General features: G+C 35.6%; 2 protein-coding genes across 5 annotated transcripts in view; both read left to right on the top strand.

Moving 5' to 3' along the window:
• Positions 1–499: 499 nt before the first annotated feature.
• On the top strand, positions 500–7,531 carry lap3 (leucine aminopeptidase 3). The gene is made up of 13 exons (XM_082165560.1): positions 500–708; positions 818–933; positions 1,038–1,092; positions 1,195–1,300; positions 1,814–1,973; positions 2,131–2,295; positions 2,902–3,060; positions 3,144–3,268; positions 3,357–3,445; positions 3,978–4,080; positions 4,164–4,243; positions 4,375–4,487; positions 5,768–7,531. Exons 1-13 carry the CDS (start codon positions 613–615, stop codon positions 5,952–5,954), a joined length of 1,554 nt encoding a protein of 517 aa, XP_082021686.1. The 5' UTR covers positions 500–612; the 3' UTR covers positions 5,955–7,531.
• Positions 7,532–15,794: 8,263 nt separating this feature from the next.
• Positions 15,795–18,145, top strand: part of rbm47 (RNA binding motif protein 47) — a 28,440-nt gene continuing 26,089 nt past the window's right edge. For all 4 annotated transcript variants that reach the window (XM_082165531.1, XM_082165535.1, XM_082165534.1 and 1 more), the window contains exon 1: positions 15,795–16,028. The gene's annotated coding sequence lies outside the window, so the exon portion shown is untranslated. The remainder of the gene's footprint in view (positions 16,029–18,145) is intronic.

Here is an 18,145-nt window from a genome sequence, read left to right as displayed (position 1 = left end):
GCACCTTTGATACCCTTTGTCAGCATTGTCTTTGACATTACCTATATTTAAAAGGTTCAATAAAGTGGAATAAAATGCAATTTTTGATAAGATCTAATTATTGGTTTTGCCTTTCAGTGTCACAGAAATTTTTTTTTTTTTTTTTTTTTTTTACATTTTAACTGTGCTCTTTGATAATTTATTATTGATTATGTCTCCCTTATACAGATGTTTCCCAACAACGCCGACTTTTTAAATTACAATTCTGCATTTTTTCCCCTCAATCTGGAGTTTATATCTCGCAATTCTGAGGAAAAAAAAATATTCTCAGAATTGCGAGTTTATATCTCATAGTTCTGAAAAAAAAAGAGAGAGTCTGATTTGCGAGATGTAAACTAACTTAATGTAAACGGTTTTTATTTTATTTTATATTTAGTGGCGACAACAAGCTTCCATAGATAGTGCATCTATGATAGTCCCTTTATATTTTGTAATAAAACGTCGTCTTTTGTTGACGTCATTAGCTGCGACTATGCGCGATTCTCAACCTTCCAATGTCACGTGTAAAGCTTTCTAAGAATTAACGTTACCTCTTGAATCACGGTTGAGTCATTTTTTATCCATTTAGAGACGATGTTGATACCATTCAGAAGGGTGTTGCTTACTGCAATCCGAAAACACAACTGTAGACTGTTTTCGGACTCTAATATCACCTCCAGCACAAGAAAAGTAAGTTTCATAACTTGGCTTGTCAGCTAAATGTCTCTTTGTGTATGGAGGTCACTAACAAGAGATTTGTTTTGTTTTTATTGTTGTGTGTGTGAATGGGTTTATTCAGGGTTTAGTTCTAGGCGTGTATGAGAAACAGTTAGACAATGACGGGGTCCATTTCACGGAGGCTGCAGCGGCATTTGACAGGACCGTCTCAGGAAAACTGTCAGAAATGCTGTCGATGTAAGTCACTCATTTGATCTTTGCATTCTTACTGGACCGTCCATTCGCTTTCCCGCACGATCCATTATTTCACATGCCCACTCATTTCCCCCTCTCTGCTCTAGATCTGGACCCCCTCTGAAGAAAGGGAAGAGTCGGATTTTCTATGGTTTACATCAGGTGTGAACTCACTTCTACAAGTTTTTGGCTGCCTTTTCAGATGCGTAATGTCAAGATTAATATATATCAGTCAATTCTTACACAAGTCTTTTTCTTTTAAAGGACTTCCCTAGTGTAGTTGTAGTTGGCCTGGGTAAAAGCGGCACAGGTGTGTGTGGAAACGAAAACTGGGACAACTGTAAGGAAAGCATTCGTGCAGCTGTGTCAGGTAAGTGCCATTGATGTGTTTGGGTGAATGGTCTCAGTAATATTTCCTCTCAAAATAACAAGAAAAAGAATAATTTTGGCTTAATGAAAATTAAGAATGAATACGTTTTGAAGATTGCTCATTTTGCTCTCCAGTTTTGCAAAAAAAAAAAAACCTTATTTTTAGGTACTGAAATCGAATGTATAAATGGTATAAATACATATTTTACAATTAAATGATACGTCATGATATTATTTGTTGTACTGCCTTTAATACTTTAGGAAATCGGAATTACAAGAAGCAATCAAATGTTTGGATATAGTGGTTAATTGTCATGAAAAAAAATCACAATGCATATATTTAAATGGTCCCAAATAGGCTTAAGTTTGTTACGAAATTATAATTTCTTAATATTGTGATCACAGCATGTTTTTTTGTGTTCAGATCTTCACAACACATGTGTTGTAAAGTGAGAACATGGTTTTTAATGCACTATTTAAAATGTTCCTAATATGTCTGCCTGTGTTTGTACAGTGGGCTGCAGGCAGCTTCAGGATCTGGAGGTAGCTCATGTCGAGGTGGACACTTGTGGAGACGGACAGTCAGCTGCAGAGGGCGCTGTGCTCGGGCTTTTTGAGTATGATGAGCTGAAGAGCAAGAAGAAGGTCCGTGTCACGACCCAACCACATGGGAGGTATACCAAACAGATTCATTTATTCCATTTCTTGGGAAATTTATTGCATGATTTGTAATAAAGCTTAAGCCTCACACAGAGTGCACCTTACAGTCATACTAAGAAATCTGAAACTTTATCTTCTTTCTTGTAAGTTCATTTCTGTCTTGTTCCTTAGCAGTGTGGATTCAGCATGGAAGAAAGGTGTTCTGTATGGGAACGGGCAGAACCTGGCCAGACAGCTGATGGAAGCTCCAGCCAATCACATCACTCCCACAGTGTTCGCAAACACTATAGAGCAGAAACTGTTACCTTTTGCTCATAAAGTCACTGTCTACAAGAGGTAGATGTCAAAGTTCATTTAAGGGTACCTATTTTGCCCTTTTACATAGTATGTTTTATTTTTAGGGTCTACTAGGATATGTTTTCATGCATCAATGTTCAAAAACACCTTAATTTTCAAATATTTATTTTTGTAGCACACAACTTTGCGAAGCTGTTTGTGAATGTTCATTGGAACTATGTTTAACTGTCATAGGCCAGTAAGAGCTGTGCGTGTAAACCTCACTCCCATGGTCTCAAGAGGCCTGCTAGCGACTGACGCTAGCAGCTGCAGTCTTTAGCATCCTTGTTAGCGTGCCCACCTCCCATGCCGGAGACCGCCGTTTGAATCCCGCTCTGAGCAGGTTGAGTAGGACCGGTTACATTTGTGCCGTGACCCGGATGGGAGTGAGGTTGCTTCAAGCGTGTTTTAGAAATGTCACGCCCTTTACAATAAATGCGAGTCTCAACACACTACTAATGCAACTCAACGAGGCTTCGCCCTTTTTATTTTGATTATGCCTCGGGCAGGAATTATTTAAATGAGGGACATTGTGATGTGTATGTTCCCGGAAGAAAACTCAAGACTACAATTGAGGCATTTTATATTTCTCTCTCATTCTTTAAGGCCTCAGTCTTGGATTGAGAGTGAGCAAATGGGGGCTTTTCTCAGTGTGTCTAAAGGGTCAGAGGAGCCCCCCATCTTTCTCGAGCTGCATTACAAAGGCACTTCAGACTCTGCACAGCCTCCTCTTGTGCTGGTGGGAAAAGGAATCACCTTTGACAGGTAACTGCACCTGGACAGAACCTGAAAACATTAGTAGCATCTGTCTAAACACCCACACAATTTATGTGTCCATACATTTCCAGTGGTGGAATCTCTCTGAAGCCCTCGTCAGGCATGGATGCCATGAGAGCAGATATGGGTGGAGCAGCCACTGTGTGTTCTGCTATTGTGACGGCAGCCGCTCTGAATCTCCCGATCAATATCATCGGTCTGTCCACTGCACGAGACACTGTGCTTTAGCATCTGCTTTTTCATAACTGTTCACACACAAACAAATCTCATCTTCCCTGTTTCAGGTCTGGCACCACTCTGTGAAAACATGCCTAGTGGAAAAGCAAACAAACCTGGTGATGTTGTCCGTGCCAAAAATGGCAAAACCATTCAGGTATTGTCCACTCAAAGTAGAATTTGAAATGATCCTTCAGAAATCAATCTAATATGCTGATTTGGTGCTCAAGATTTTTATTTATTTATTATTATCAATGTTGAAAACAGAGTTTGTATGATGTATATTTTAATGAAAAGCTAATACAATTATTATTTTTTTAATATATATTTGTAACAATGTAAGTCAAGTGTTTACAGTCACTTTTGTTCATTTTAATGCATCCTTGGTGAATACATTTTTTTTTCTTTAAAAACCATTTTGGGGTCGTTAAGATTTTATTTTTAAGTAGTGGACACTTATTATATAGAAAACAAAGGTTTATATTAAATAGTTTTAAAGTTTTTTTTATTTTTTTATTAACTTTTATCAAATGAAATACCATCAAAGAGCATTTCTTTTAAACTTTATCTGTAATAAATAGCCTATTCATTTTTTTTTTTTAACAAATAGCCTTACGGTCCTACATTAGATGGTGTTTCTGCTCAAATGTCCAAAGAAATGCTGAGCAAGAAATGTATTTCTTTGGTAGGTTGACAACACCGATGCAGAGGGCAGACTGATTTTGGCTGATGCTCTGTGTTATGCTCATAGTTTCAAGCCCAGAGCAATCATCAATGCGGCTACACTTACAGGTACAGACACTTCACATTTGTGCTTTTTTAAGTACACATGTAATCGTATTAAAGATTTCTCTCTGTCTTTGTTCATCTGGCAGGTGCTATGGATGTGGCCTTAGGTTCGGCTGCTACAGGAGCCTTTACCAACTCTGATTGGCTGTGGGAGCGGCTGCATAAGGTAATGCGCGTTGTCACTCGAATGTGATTGTCAAAATGATTTGAATAACACTTCAATAATCACTGCCATAATTTCTTTCAGTTTGTAAGGCTATATGTTCATATTATAATGTGATCTGTGTGTCCTCCCAGGCAAGCATTGTTACTGGTGACAGGGTGTGGAGGATGCCACTGTTTCAGCACTACACCAGACAAATAACAGACAGTGCCCTGGCAGATCTGAATAACGTTGGAAAATACAGCCGGTACATATGCACTCATGCACACTCATTAATGCTCATTCACACGGTTTCAATCTTTTTCATATGTTCCTCCCTCTAATTCCACCGGCCATCGACTAGCGATAGCAAGTAGCAGATCAAGGTTTTACTGGGGTGTAATGTGAACTAAAGGTTTTGGATATTTAAAAAAAAGTCCAAACATCCAAATGTTTACCGACATGGTAAATAAAGCATGTCCATATTGTATTCATATTACACTTACATACTTTATAGCGCATATAATTCATTTATAATGGTCGAGAAATTCTTATCAAATGCAGTACATACTCAGACCATATGTGACCCTGGACCACAAAACCAGTCTTATGGGTAATTCTTTTTAAAATTTAGATCAAATTGAGCTGAATAAATAAGCTTTCCATTGATGTATGGTATGTTAGGATAGGACAATATTTGGCCGATCTGGAATCTGAGGATGCAAAATAAATTAAATATTGAGAAAATCGCCTTTAAAGTTGTCCATATCTGTTGGCAATTTTGCTGCATCCACTCACAAAAATACATTTTTGATATATTTAAGGTAGGAAATTTACAAAATATCTTCATGGATCATGATCTTTGCTTAATTTGACCCATACAATGTTTTGTTGACTATTGCCACAAATATACCCGTGCGACTTATGACTGGTTTTGTGGTCCAGGGTCACGCATATGACCCTCTTCGATATGTCCCGACCCAACTTCCTGTTTCAATAGGATTAAATGACCCATTAAATTATTTTCGTTATTACATGCGTTATTAAGAAATTAATCGTTTTATTCAGCAAGGATGCATTAAATTGATCAAAAGAGACTTTAAAAATATATATATTTCAAATAATTACTGTTCTTTTGAACTTGGGTTCCACAAAAATATGTAGCACAACTATTTTCAACTGTTATAATAACAAAATATTTTCTTGAGCAGCAAATCAGCGTATTAGAATGATTTCTGAAGGATCATGTTACAGATTGAAGACTGGAGTAATGATGCTGAAAATTCCGCTTTGCCATCACAGGAATAAATTAAATTAATTTAAAATACATTTATACATTAAAACTGTAATAATATTTCACAAAATAACTGAATTTTTTATCAAAAAAATGCACCCTTGGTAGGCATTAGAGACTTCTTTCAAAAACATTATAAAATCTTACCCGATCCCAAGCTTATGATTAGCACTGTATTTGTTATCTGTAATCTGTAGTGTTTACCGTGCTTGTTTTTGGTTGCCATGACACTGAACTGGTCTGTGACCTCACAGTTCAGGTGGCGCCTGCACCGCTGCAGCCTTTCTGAGAGAGTTTGTGACAGCTGATCATTGGGCTCATCTCGACATTGCCGGGGTCATGAGCAATAAGGATGAAGTCCCATACCTGAGAAAAGGAATGTCTGGAAGACCTACACGTACTTTGGTGGAATTTGCTGCTGGTTTGGCCTCTGAACCGTAGCGTGAACATTGAACTTTGACTGGACTGCCTCGAAAGTATATCCATGACGATCAGTGTTCAGAATGATAGCTTGTGGTTATAAATACTTTTGCTGCTGAAATTAGCAAACACTTACCAACAAGTGATCAACACAGGGAAAGAAGGAACTTTTAGTGCCATGAACAGAAAATAATATTTAATGGAAACTGCTGACAAGCACTGCTAGAAGCTGCCATGCTGTAGCTAAAGTCTAGTTACATTGTAACTAGCAACAAAAAAAATTGTAGTATGAAGGACCTGTTTGGTGGATTGCCTTTTAAAACGGTATTGTATTAAGAAGTGGCACAAGGTTCAGGGAACTTTTCAGATTTTCATAGTTGTGTAATAAGATTACGTGGTACCAGTATTATTCCATGTATAAATGCACAAAATACAAGGTCAATAAAGTCATGTGGCAATGAACAGTGTGATAAATGTCGCTGTGGAAAGTGTGTTGGCATTGAGCCAGGATGTGCTATCCAGATTATTTTTGTCTAAAAAACAAGTTGAATTATCTAAAGAAATATCTTTCATTTATACTTGATGAAAATCAAGTTTTTAATGTAGTTCATGTATATGTGGTGTTTCTAATATGCTTTAAGACAAACCATGCGCAAATTCATAAGTCATTTACTCCCCATTGCTGAGTATTTTCTCATTAAAACTGCAGTATCATAAACACGGTTCAAAGTTTCTTATGTCACAAATTACCTTGTAACCAATCACATCAAGGTATGGGTGGGCTTTAGCATATCATTTACTGCTGCGAAGCAGGGGAGTCTCAAGAGAGGCTTGCTACCTTGGTATAATTTTCTGTTCAGATAAAAAGAATTATGTATGATGTATATTACAATGTTATGATGAACTATATGCCTTTTTCCACTGACTTTCTTTAATGTTCAAAGCTTTTGTAAGGATGCTGATTTTTTGAGAAGGCAGCTGTCTGACTCTGAGATGGTGAACGGGAACATGTTTTGTGTAACATAAGCAACACATTATTAGCTGTTTGATAACATAGTCAAGCCAAAAGCTAATCATATTAATAAATGTGTCCGAGGTTGTAGAGAGCGATACATAAAATGCATCACCATTCTGATACATTGACTTGTAGACAAGCCTGTATGAGTGAGTGAAGACGTGGCTCATTTGCATATTCATGGTTCGTTGTATACTTAATTAATCACGGGTGTAGAGTTACATTGCAAGCATAGTTATGTGCTTCATAACAACATAACTTACATAACTTGTTACATAGTTACAAGCTATTTGAAGGCATGACAAAAAAAAATTTCACAATATTATTATAATTATAATTTTTTTAAATATGCCATTTTGGTGATCAAAGATTAGTTTGATCAAATTATTGACTACAGGGGACTTTAAATTCATTTGGCACCTTATATTGCCATATTAATGTTGAAAGGAACTTGAAATTATCAAAAAAAGTAATTATTTACTCATGTTGTTCCAAACCTTTATGAGTTTCTGCTGCGGAACATACAATATTTTGAAGAATGTTGGTAACCGAACAGTTTTGGTTACCATTGACTTCCATTATATGGATTATAAAAAACACTTGAAACATTTCTCAAAATATCTTCTTGTAGAAGAAAGTCAGATTTAAAGAGTTTAAATGTTTGGATATCTTTAAATGGTGCTTATTAGTATATTCCCTAACCATGTTTTAAGGTAACTGTTTGTGCCCTATGCAGAGTATTATAATGTCTGAGGGGAAAAAACATTTATACAAAGACTATTCATTGTGATTCAACTTAATAAACTTTGAATGAAAAGTATGAAAAGTGAGTAGCTCTTTACACCACTAGATGGCTTTGTGAAAGTGAATGGAGGAAGAAGAGAAGGCTTGTGTTATCTCAGAAAGTTGAGTGTTGTGTCAGCTGGGCCTGCGCACTCATTTACACACAAAACGGGGGACAATTTTCTGGAACGAAACCCTCTCACACCATGCCTTTGTGTGTGTTTCTAACTTGAGGAACATTCTAACTATCCTCTGGGGACATAGTTGCTAAAAGACGTCTCCAGAAGTTTGCAAAATCGTATTAAAACTAATTTTATCACATCCTCAAAGATAGAAGTGCGTCACAAATAAATGTAAAATGTTTTTTTTCTTGAAATTAAAATGTTTTTCTTTTAGGTCTTTGGTTAAGATTTGTCAGTAGTAATTCTGGATTTATTACTAGGTTAAATGGCAGTGTGTTTTGAAGACGCTAAATCGGACGTTGTGCTGTAAGCTGATGTGGAATTTGTGCAATAAACTGGTAATCTGAAAAGCGGGTCGAGATGGAGAGGAGAACGATTGTTCTAACAGTGCAGAGGTTTAAGCACGCGCGCCATGCTTTCATCCCACAATCCCTCTACACACGCACAGCCCAAATATCCACTTTACACACACTTTTTAGACATAGTATTGCTGATATTTCACGTCTGTGCTTGTGCATTCTAGAGCTGTCTTTATGGCAGTAGTGATAAGTGATTGTATTTTTCTGCATGGTGACTGAGTAATTGGATTGATCACGCAATGGAAACTGATTGTTTCAGGAATTAAACATGACATTTTTATTGCTCTGTGACTATGGTTGCTTTATCTTAATTTGGAACTATTTTTGTTGGCAGACTAAAATAGACTTATCATATAACATAATCAGCAATACTGTGTCTAAAACATTCATTTACTTTTTAGACACAGTATTGCCAATTGTTGTTATTTTACTACAAATTTACTTGTAATTTTACTTTTTAGACACAGTATTGTCGAATGTTAATGCCAGTATTTGTTCAAAACTGTGATTCATTCAGGAATTAAACAACTTTTTGCTTTGTGAAATGCAACGGTTGCTTTAGCTTCATTTGGAAATATTTGCAATTGTATTGTTATTGTCATTAACTTAATCGTCAATACTGTATATAAAAAGTAAACTTAGATGTAGTGTAATCGGTAGTAATGTCTAAAAAGTAAACTTGTAGATGTAACGTAATCGGTAGTAATGTCTAAAAAGTAAACTTGTAGATGTAACGTAATCGGTAGTAATGTCTAAAAAGTAAACTTGTAGATGTATCGTATCGGCAGTAATGTCTAAAAAGTAAACTTGTTGATGTATCGTATCGGCAGTAATGTCTAAAAAGAAAACTTACAAGTAAAATTGTAGATGTAACGTAATCGGTAGTAATGTCTAAAAAGTAAACTTGTAGATGTAACGTAATCGGTAGTAATGTCTAAAAAGTAAACTTGTAGATGTATCGTATTGGCAGTAATGTCTAAAAAGAAAACTTACAAGTAAAATTGTAGATGTAACGTAATCGGTAGTAATGTCTAAAAAGTAAACTTGTAGATGTAACGTAATCGGTAGTAATGTCTAAAAAGTAAACTTGTAGATGTATCGTATCGGTAGTAATGTCTAAAAAGTAAACTTGTAGATGTAACGTAATCGGTAGTAATGTCTAAAAAGTAAACTTGTAGATGTAACGTAATCGGTAGTAATGTCTAAAAAGTAAACTTGTAGATGTAACGTAATCGGTAGTAATGTCTAAAAAGTAAACTTGTAGATGTAACGTAATCGGTAGTAATGTCTAAAAAGTAAACTTGTAGATGTATCGTATCGGCAGTAATGTCTAAAAAGTAAAATTGTAGATGTAACGTAATCGGTAGTAATGTCTAAAAAGTAAACTTGTAGATGTATCGTATCGGCAGTAATGTCTAAAAAGTAAACTTGTAGATGTATCGTATCGGCAGAAATGTCTAAAAAGTAAACTTGTAGATGTAACGTAATCGGTAGTAATGTCTAAAAAGTAAACTTGTTGATGTATCGTATCGGCAGTAATGTCTAAAAAGAAAACTTACAAGTAAAATTGTAGATGTAACGTAATCGGTAGTAATGTCTAAAAAGTAAACTTGTAGATGTAACGTAATCGGTAGTAATGTCTAAAAAGTAAACTTGTAGATGTATCGTATTGGCAGTAATGTCTAAAAAGAAAACTTACAAGTAAAATTGTAGATGTAACGTAATCGGTAGTAATGTCTAAAAAGTAAACTTGTAGATGTAACGTAATCGGTAGTAATGTCTAAAAAGTAAACTTGTAGATGTATCGTATCGGTAGTAATGTCTAAAAAGTAAACTTGTAGATGTAACGTAATCGGTAGTAATGTCTAAAAAGTAAACTTGTAGATGTAACGTAATCGGTAGTAATGTCTAAAAAGTAAACTTGTAGATGTAACGTAATCGGTAGTAATGTCTAAAAAGTAAACTTGTAGATGTAACGTAATCGGTAGTAATGTCTAAAAAGTAAACTTGTAGATGTATCGTATCGGCAGTAATGTCTAAAAAGTAAAATTGTAGATGTAACGTAATCGGTAGTAATGTCTAAAAAGTAAACTTGTAGATGTATCGTATCGGCAGTAATGTCTAAAAAGTAAACTTGTAGATGTATCGTATCGGCAGAAATGTCTAAAAAGTAAACTTGTAGATGTAACGTAATCGGTAGTAATGTCTAAAAAGTAAACTTGTAGATGTATCGTATCGGCAGTAATGTCTAAAAAGTAAAATTGTAGATGTAACGTAATCGGTAGTAATGTCTAAAAAGTAAAATTGTAGATGTAACGTAATCGGTAGTAATGTCTAAAAAGTAAACTTGTAGATGTGTCGTATCGGCAGTAATGTCTAAAAAGTAAACTTGTTGATGTATCGTATCGGCAGTAATGTCTAAAAAGAAAACTTACAAGTAAACTTGTAGATGTAACGTACTCGGTAGTAATGTCTAAAAAGTAAACTTGTGGATATATCGTATCGGCAGTAATGTCTAGAAAGAAAACTTACAAGTAAAATTGTAGATGTAACGTACTCGGTAGTAATGTCTAAAAAGTAAACTTGTAGATGTAACGTAATCGGTAGTAATGTCTAAAAAGTAAACTTGTAGATGTATCGTATCGGCAGTAATGTCTAAAAAGTAAACTTGTAGATGTAACGTAATCGGTAGTAATGTCTAAAAAGTAAAATTGTAGATGTAACGTAATCGGTAGTAATGTCTAAAAAGTAAACTTGTAGATGTGTCGTATCGGCAGTAATGTCTAAAAAGTAAACTTGTTGATGTATCGTATCGGCAGTAATGTCTAAAAAGAAAACTTACAAGTAAACTTGTATATGTAACGTAATCGGTAGTAATGTCTAAAAAGTTAACTTGTAGATGTAACGTAATCGTTAGTAATGTCTAAAAAGTAAACTTGTAGATGTATCGTATCGGCAGTAATGTCTAAAAAGTAAACTTGTAGATGTGTCGTATCGGTAGTAATGTCTAAAAAGTAAACTTGTTGATGTATCGTATCGGCAGTAATGTCTAAAAAGAAAACTTACAAGTAAACTTGTATATGTAACGTAATCGGTAGTAATGTCTAAAAAGTAAACTTGTAGATGTAACGTAATCGTTAGTAATGTCTAAAAAGTAAACTTGTAGATGTATCGTATCGGCAGTAATGTCTAAAAAGTAAACTTGTAGATGTAACGTAATCGTTAGTAATGTCTAAAAAGTAAACTTGTAGATGTATCGTATCGGCAGTAATGTCTAAAAAGTAAACTTGTAGATGTAACGTAATCGGTAGTAATGTCTAAAAAGTAAACTTGTTGATGTATCGTATCGGCAGTAATGTCTAAAAAGAAAACACAAGTAAACTTGTAGATGTAACGTAATCGGTAGTAATGTCTAAAAAGTAAACCTGTAGATGTATCATATTGGCAGTAATGTCTAAAAAGAAAACTTACAAGTAAACTTGTAGTAAAATATACGTAGTATAATCTGCAAATCTGCGTCTAAAAAGTAACCTTACTTTTTAGGCACAGTTTTTCTGATTATATTAGGTTTATTTTATTCCAATTAAAATAGTTCCAAATGATTCAATGCTTTAACTTTGAATAAAGCTACCGTGTGTCACTGAGCAATAAATCACTGAATAAATCACTGTTTTGAACGAATCACTTGAATGATTGATTCATTTACTCTTAATGCACAAATTTAAATCACTTATTGCTATACTGTGAATAATGAACTGATTTCAGCTGCAGCATCAGCGTCTATTTATAATGTAGGGGGCGGGATATTTCACGCTTCAGATTCTAGAGAGAATTTGATTAGACAGAAAATCTGATGAAAAGAAGTGCAGAGTGATACCATCAAAATCATTGATCCTAATTGGCAGAAAAGAGAGACTTTTTTTTTTTTTTTTTTTTTTTAGTTTTGAATTCTTATATCTTCTAAATGGGAATTTTGTCATTGTTTTGGAGCACACTAGCTTATAGATAAGAGTAAGGCTAACATTCATACTAAAAGCCCCCCAAAAAATAAAAAATTCATTTTGATTTCATGGGGACTTTAATGAAGAAAAAAAAAATTGATTATTTTTATTAATGAGAATTTGTGAGGGGAAATTGCTAAATTGTCATGAAAATAATGTCACTATGTAAAAAGTCCTAATGTCTAAATTAGTTATTTGCTTTTGGGGTGCCATATGAACACTTCAAATACTTTAAAGTCCATTCCAGAAGTCTCTGGAATGGACAAACATACAAACGGAGTGATCCAACAATTTAAAGTCCAAGAACCAAAACTAACTGTTGTAGTTTTTGTTTAATATAGCCAATAGCTGTGAATGACATAAAAAGTGAACTGTGTAATTGAATAATAGGTCTGGTGAATGAAATTCATTGTCATAGAGCTGTGAATCTTAGTTTGTAGATGGGGATGAATCTTTATAGGTGAGTTTTGTTGTGTAAGAATTAAGACTGTGATGCTCGCGTCTCAGATGAATGAAGCTAAATGTATGTGCTTTTTGTGAGGCTGAGACAAAGAGGGAACAGCTTTGATAAGAGTATTGTTCAGAAGTGCAGCCAGAGGACAAGGTCAACCTGATACAGTCAAAATATCCTTTTTACCACTTTGTGTGTCTTTTGTTAAAGTGGGAAAGTTTGTGTTAAACGTAGTGCTGATATCCACATCATAAATCATTGGCAACTTGTTAATTTGTGTTTTAATACTTTATATTTGAGAACTGCACAATGATGAGGACTGAAAAATCAGTTACGGTTATTCATTTAGCAGACAATTTTTATCCACAATATCTCAAATGTATGTATTTATCTAAGTATCTCAATTGTTTTTTCTAAACAGCAATGTTTCAGAATTTTGCTAATGTCTCCTGCTTTTTAGATTTGTCGCTGGAGAACAATACCCTAGCAATATGTCATAAACTTGCTCAGTTAGACCAAGATACAAATTTCTGCAATTAAAAGTTAGAGAATTCAGTATGAACTCTTGATTTCAGTATGAACATTTCTCATCAAATCCTTCCAAAGCCCAATTCTAATAATTTTATGGATGTCTCATTTAATTTTCTTTTCTGCTAAGGAATTTTAGGAGAAACATCAAAGACAAAGTGGACACTAACAGTCAAAAGTTCTTTAAAAAAAAAAAGTAATACTTTTATTCAGCAAGGATGCATTAGTTTATTAAAATGGACCGTATACATTTATATTGTTAGTCAATGCAGTTCATGTGAACCTTGTTCATCAATGATTCATATTTTTTTTTTATCACGGTTTCCTCATAAATATTAAGCAACACAAGCCTTTTTCAACTGCGATCAGAAAAACAAATGTTTCTTGAGCACCAAATCCGCGTATTAGAATATTACTGTGTACTGTATTTTTAAGCAAATGAATGCAGCCTTAGTTAGAACTTCTTTCAGAAACATTAAAACATTTTACCAACCTCATGTTTGAATGGTATGTGTAAATGAAACTTAAACGAAAGCTTCGTAGAGGTTGAGCTTTAAAGCACAAATAAATGTTTCCTCTGGGTGTGTATGTGTTTTGGGTTGAGGGGGTAGTGTATGTTTTGGGCCTGCAAATGGCCTATTGTGTGTATGTTTTCGAGCTTCATGTTAATGAGTGTGTGTGTGGGAGAAAGTGTGTGATTGTATCCCCCTTCTTCAGGCAGGAGTGTGATTGGTTTTAAACAGATTAACATTCTAACGGTCAGAGTCTCAAATCCACCCAGTAACTCAGAACAAAAACTACTCATTAAAACATACTGACCCTACCACATGGTTTCATTTACCTTTTAATTAAAAGCTTAGCAATTTATGCCACTATAGTGCCCCCCAAAAATAAATATACTAAAATACAAAAAAGGCTCCCCTGGTCTAGTTCATGTTGAATTTGCTGTGTCACTGTAGTGCAGTGACTCTGCAACCAGAGATGAGGAATGTAATTTTGTCCACTCCTACTGCATTTTCTTATGTGTAATTCACCTGTAAGCCTTTGTCATGTCCAGCATTGAGGAAGTGTTTCCGATCTCTCTCTCTCTCTCTCTCTCTCTCTCTCTCTGTGTGTCTCTTGTTTTTTCTCTGCATTGTCTGTCTATTGAGAGAGAAGAAGGTGTGTTGAATGCATTGATTGTATGAAAGGCTTTTTCTCTGTGTGAGAATAAATAGAACTCTTCTCAGAGACTTGTATTTCACACATGGGGGTTGGTTCATTCATTTCTGTTTTCAGCCAAGTTAAGGAATCAATGATTTAGTGAAACGTTCCAATCAGTGACTATCAGTAGATGAACCATTTGTTTGTCTGGGAAGACAATTAATGACACACTAAAGGGTTAATGTTAGGGTATGATTTGGGGTTAGTGATGCATAATTTATGGTTATTACTATAGTAAGTACAAGTACTGTCCAACTACGTCACGTTAAAATAAAATGTTACCTGCGAGTTTGTAATGAGAAACGTAAGTGTAATTTTCTTAAGTGTAATTTATTCATAGCAAATTTATTGTACGTGACATGTTGTCTGTGTGACCGCATTTCATGAAGTCATAATTTGAAATACACACATAAGCTAGAGGTCAGTGAACTAGGTGAAATGGTTATTTGGGAGATTGAGATTTTCATTTTTTGTTTTTCATTTTTATTCAAACATTCCCAGAGGTCTATGAGAAACAGAGTGTGTGTTCATCTTTGTGTCACTTTGAGGCCTTTATTGCATAAATCAGAGAAACCAAATGGGATGGTGAGCTCTTATATTTGTAAGGTGTGTGTGTGTGTGTGTGTGTGTGGGGAATGCTGATCTGGCCTGTCTCCAGGTTGAGGGAGGATAGCGTTTCCAATCCGAGAGCCTGGAAGCATTCTGGTTTGGTGAGTTTTTGAGACACACACACAGAAAGGAACAGGTTGCTCGGACCAGCCCGGTGAGAAACAGTTCCCGGTACTGACTGCTCTAGACACATACACACAAACACAAACACAAACACAAACACACACACACACACACACACACACACACACACACACACACACACACACACACACACACACACACACACACACACACACACACACACACACACACACACACACACACACACACACACACACACACACACACACACACACACACACACACACACACACACACACACACACACACACACACACACACACACACACACACTCTCTCTCTTTCATTTAATCAGTGTCTGAGGATTTCATATTCCTTATATACAGTATATCTTTTTTTTGTGTGAAAAGTTAGTTTTTTGACCTTCTGGATTTCAGACTGGGCCAGTATTCCTACAAAATTTTTTGTTCATTTTTTTTCCCCTCCTCACAGCAGAGGAATGTGAAGATTATGTCAGCGAGAGGCAGGTACAGAGACTAGCGCTAATTACACTCTCTCTCTCTCTCTCTCTCTCTCTCTCTCTCTCTCTCTCTCTCTCTCCACCCGCTCTCTCTCGTTCTCCCTCCCTCCTCCTTCTCCTCGCCAGTGAAGGAGAGACACAGGGGAACGAACAGCAGGGACGGGGAAGTGAAACAGTTTGGAGACAGAAACTAAAAGAGAAAAAAGAAGAAACTTTAAGTTTTTTCATTACTCTGGACTGTCAAAACCTACAAGAACAGACACGATAAAGGGTGAAATACAGAGAAACGGGGATGATTGTGGCTGATCTGCTTGATTAATGCAACACGTAGATTCTCTTTGACAGCTATTAAAAGCGCAGGTAAGTTCGTACGTTGTCTGTCATTCACTCCTTCAGTGTCTCATGTTTTGTCTGTTTTTCTTTCCTGTTCTCTCTGTGTCATCTTCTCACAGATGGTCCAGCGATCATGTTCTCCCCTCTGACCTTATTTATTTTCATAAAGTTAAATTGACATCTCTCTCTCTCTTTCCCTCCCTCCCTCCCTTTTTTTGTTCTCTTTTCCATCTTACAGTTGTAAGGTTAGAATGTCCTTGAGTTGCGAAAACTCTGTTGAAAGTTGCTCTGCGGGTCTTTTGTGTGTGTATGTGTGTTGTGTAACTGCACTCAGGGGGTGTGCTATAATTTATTGTGTGTGAGAGAATCAGGTTTCTGACAGAGAGATGGCTCAATCTAAGAGGAAAAACAACTAACGAAAAAGATTGAAAGAAATTAAGGCCCATTCAAGCCAACGTAAGAGTTTGCATAGTCAATATAATGAGCGTAGACGTGTACTTCTTTTTTCAAAGGGGAAAGGCACAACATGAACGGACAAGACACAAATCTTAATTAACGATTAATCACTGTTTCTTAAGCAAAAATTGTTTCTAGAGCCATGGAATCTTGTTTTTCTGTCAATAATGTGGAAATTGCCTTCTGATGCATATAATAGTGAAGTGCTTTAATGTGGGTTTAAGTTTAAGTCTCCAAAAACGTAGCTACATCTGATAAAAACCTACTTTAGGGATGCCCAAAAGATTCCTCAAAAGTAAAAATGACTCATACTGTATATCATACACGTATAGTTTAATCTTAAAATGAACGTTTTCTTGTAGAGTTAGGGTTAGTTTGTAGCAATTGTAATTAGGTTTATATAAGAACAATAGCTAGATAACTGTTAAACGTGTGTGTGGGTGGGTGTGTTTACTTTGCTGTACCTGAGGTACAATTTTGTCTGCAAAAGAGAGCTAAATCATACAAAACCTCTCTCAGGGAAATCCAGAGAAAACGCTTCAAGTAAGCCAAATTATTTATAAAAAAAGAAGAAGGAAAAAAAGAAAGAAACTATATTACTTGTAGTAGTAGTACTTTATATAAAAACCATAGAAGTCTAAGTCTCTATTTGGATATCTTGGTAAGTGTGTGTGTGTGTGTGGTCCTGGTAAACCCTACGTTATGGGAACAAAATGTCCCATTATGGGGACAAAAAATCCTTCTCCTTGTGGGGACAGTTTTTGGCCCCTATGAGGATTTTATAGAAAATACTAAATTATGTTTTTTGAAAATGTAAAAATGCATAGATTTTGTTGTGATTGGTAGGTTTAGGGTTTGGGAATAGAATATACCGTTTGTACAGTATAAAAACCATTATGTCTATGGAATGTCCCCATAAAACATGAAAACCAAGCTTGTGTGTGTGTCTGCGAGTGCCTATGAATGGGTTATTTCACGTAGGGGGTAAAGAGGTCAGTGGTCTTGAGAGCTGACACGCTGTGGCTTTGCATTGTGGGGATGTAGTTTAAAAGAAATTAAGTGAACTAGAAAAGAATTAACACTGAGGTGAAGTACAAAGAAAAGACATCTTGTCACTGTGTGTACACGTCTCACTGGTCAGGTGACTCTCTGTTATTACTCTAAATACCGCATCAGTTAAATGTGTAGGCATGTTTATTTGGTGACAGACCTTTGGGGGCCCAGTAGTGCGTGCACTTGTGTGTGTGTGTTTGAAATCTGATTGGCTGTGGCTCTGACTTGAACCAGTTCTCTCTGTCTCCATTCAGATGCTTATCTGATTATCAGAAGGCAAGCAGGTGCATGTGTGTTTTTAGGATTTATATACACTTTTATATTTTATTAATTTTGTGAACATAGCAATGAATTGAATTTTCTTTTTATTTGCCCATTAAGTTTCCTAAAGACGTCAAATTTGTCTCGCAAATCGAGTATGAACGTTGAGACAGATATGCTTTAATTGTGCCTCTGGCTTATTCTTCAGAAATGCGGTTACAGTTTCTGAGAATCAGTTAATTAACATAAATCAGTTCAAACAGTCCTTTTTGATTAATTTTATTCAAATTTTCGACACAAAAATGCATTTAGAGTTGTTGAGTTATCCATGAATCAGTTCAAACTGTCCATTTTAATGAATCGATTCACAACCC

This window comes from Leuciscus leuciscus (genome assembly GCF_965113295.1).
Source record: "Leuciscus leuciscus genome assembly, chromosome: 3".
Lineage (NCBI taxonomy): Eukaryota > Metazoa > Chordata > Actinopteri > Cypriniformes > Leuciscidae > Leuciscus > Leuciscus leuciscus.
The sequence above is the reverse complement of the archived record's forward strand: the minus strand, read 5'-3'. Positions and strand labels throughout refer to the sequence as shown.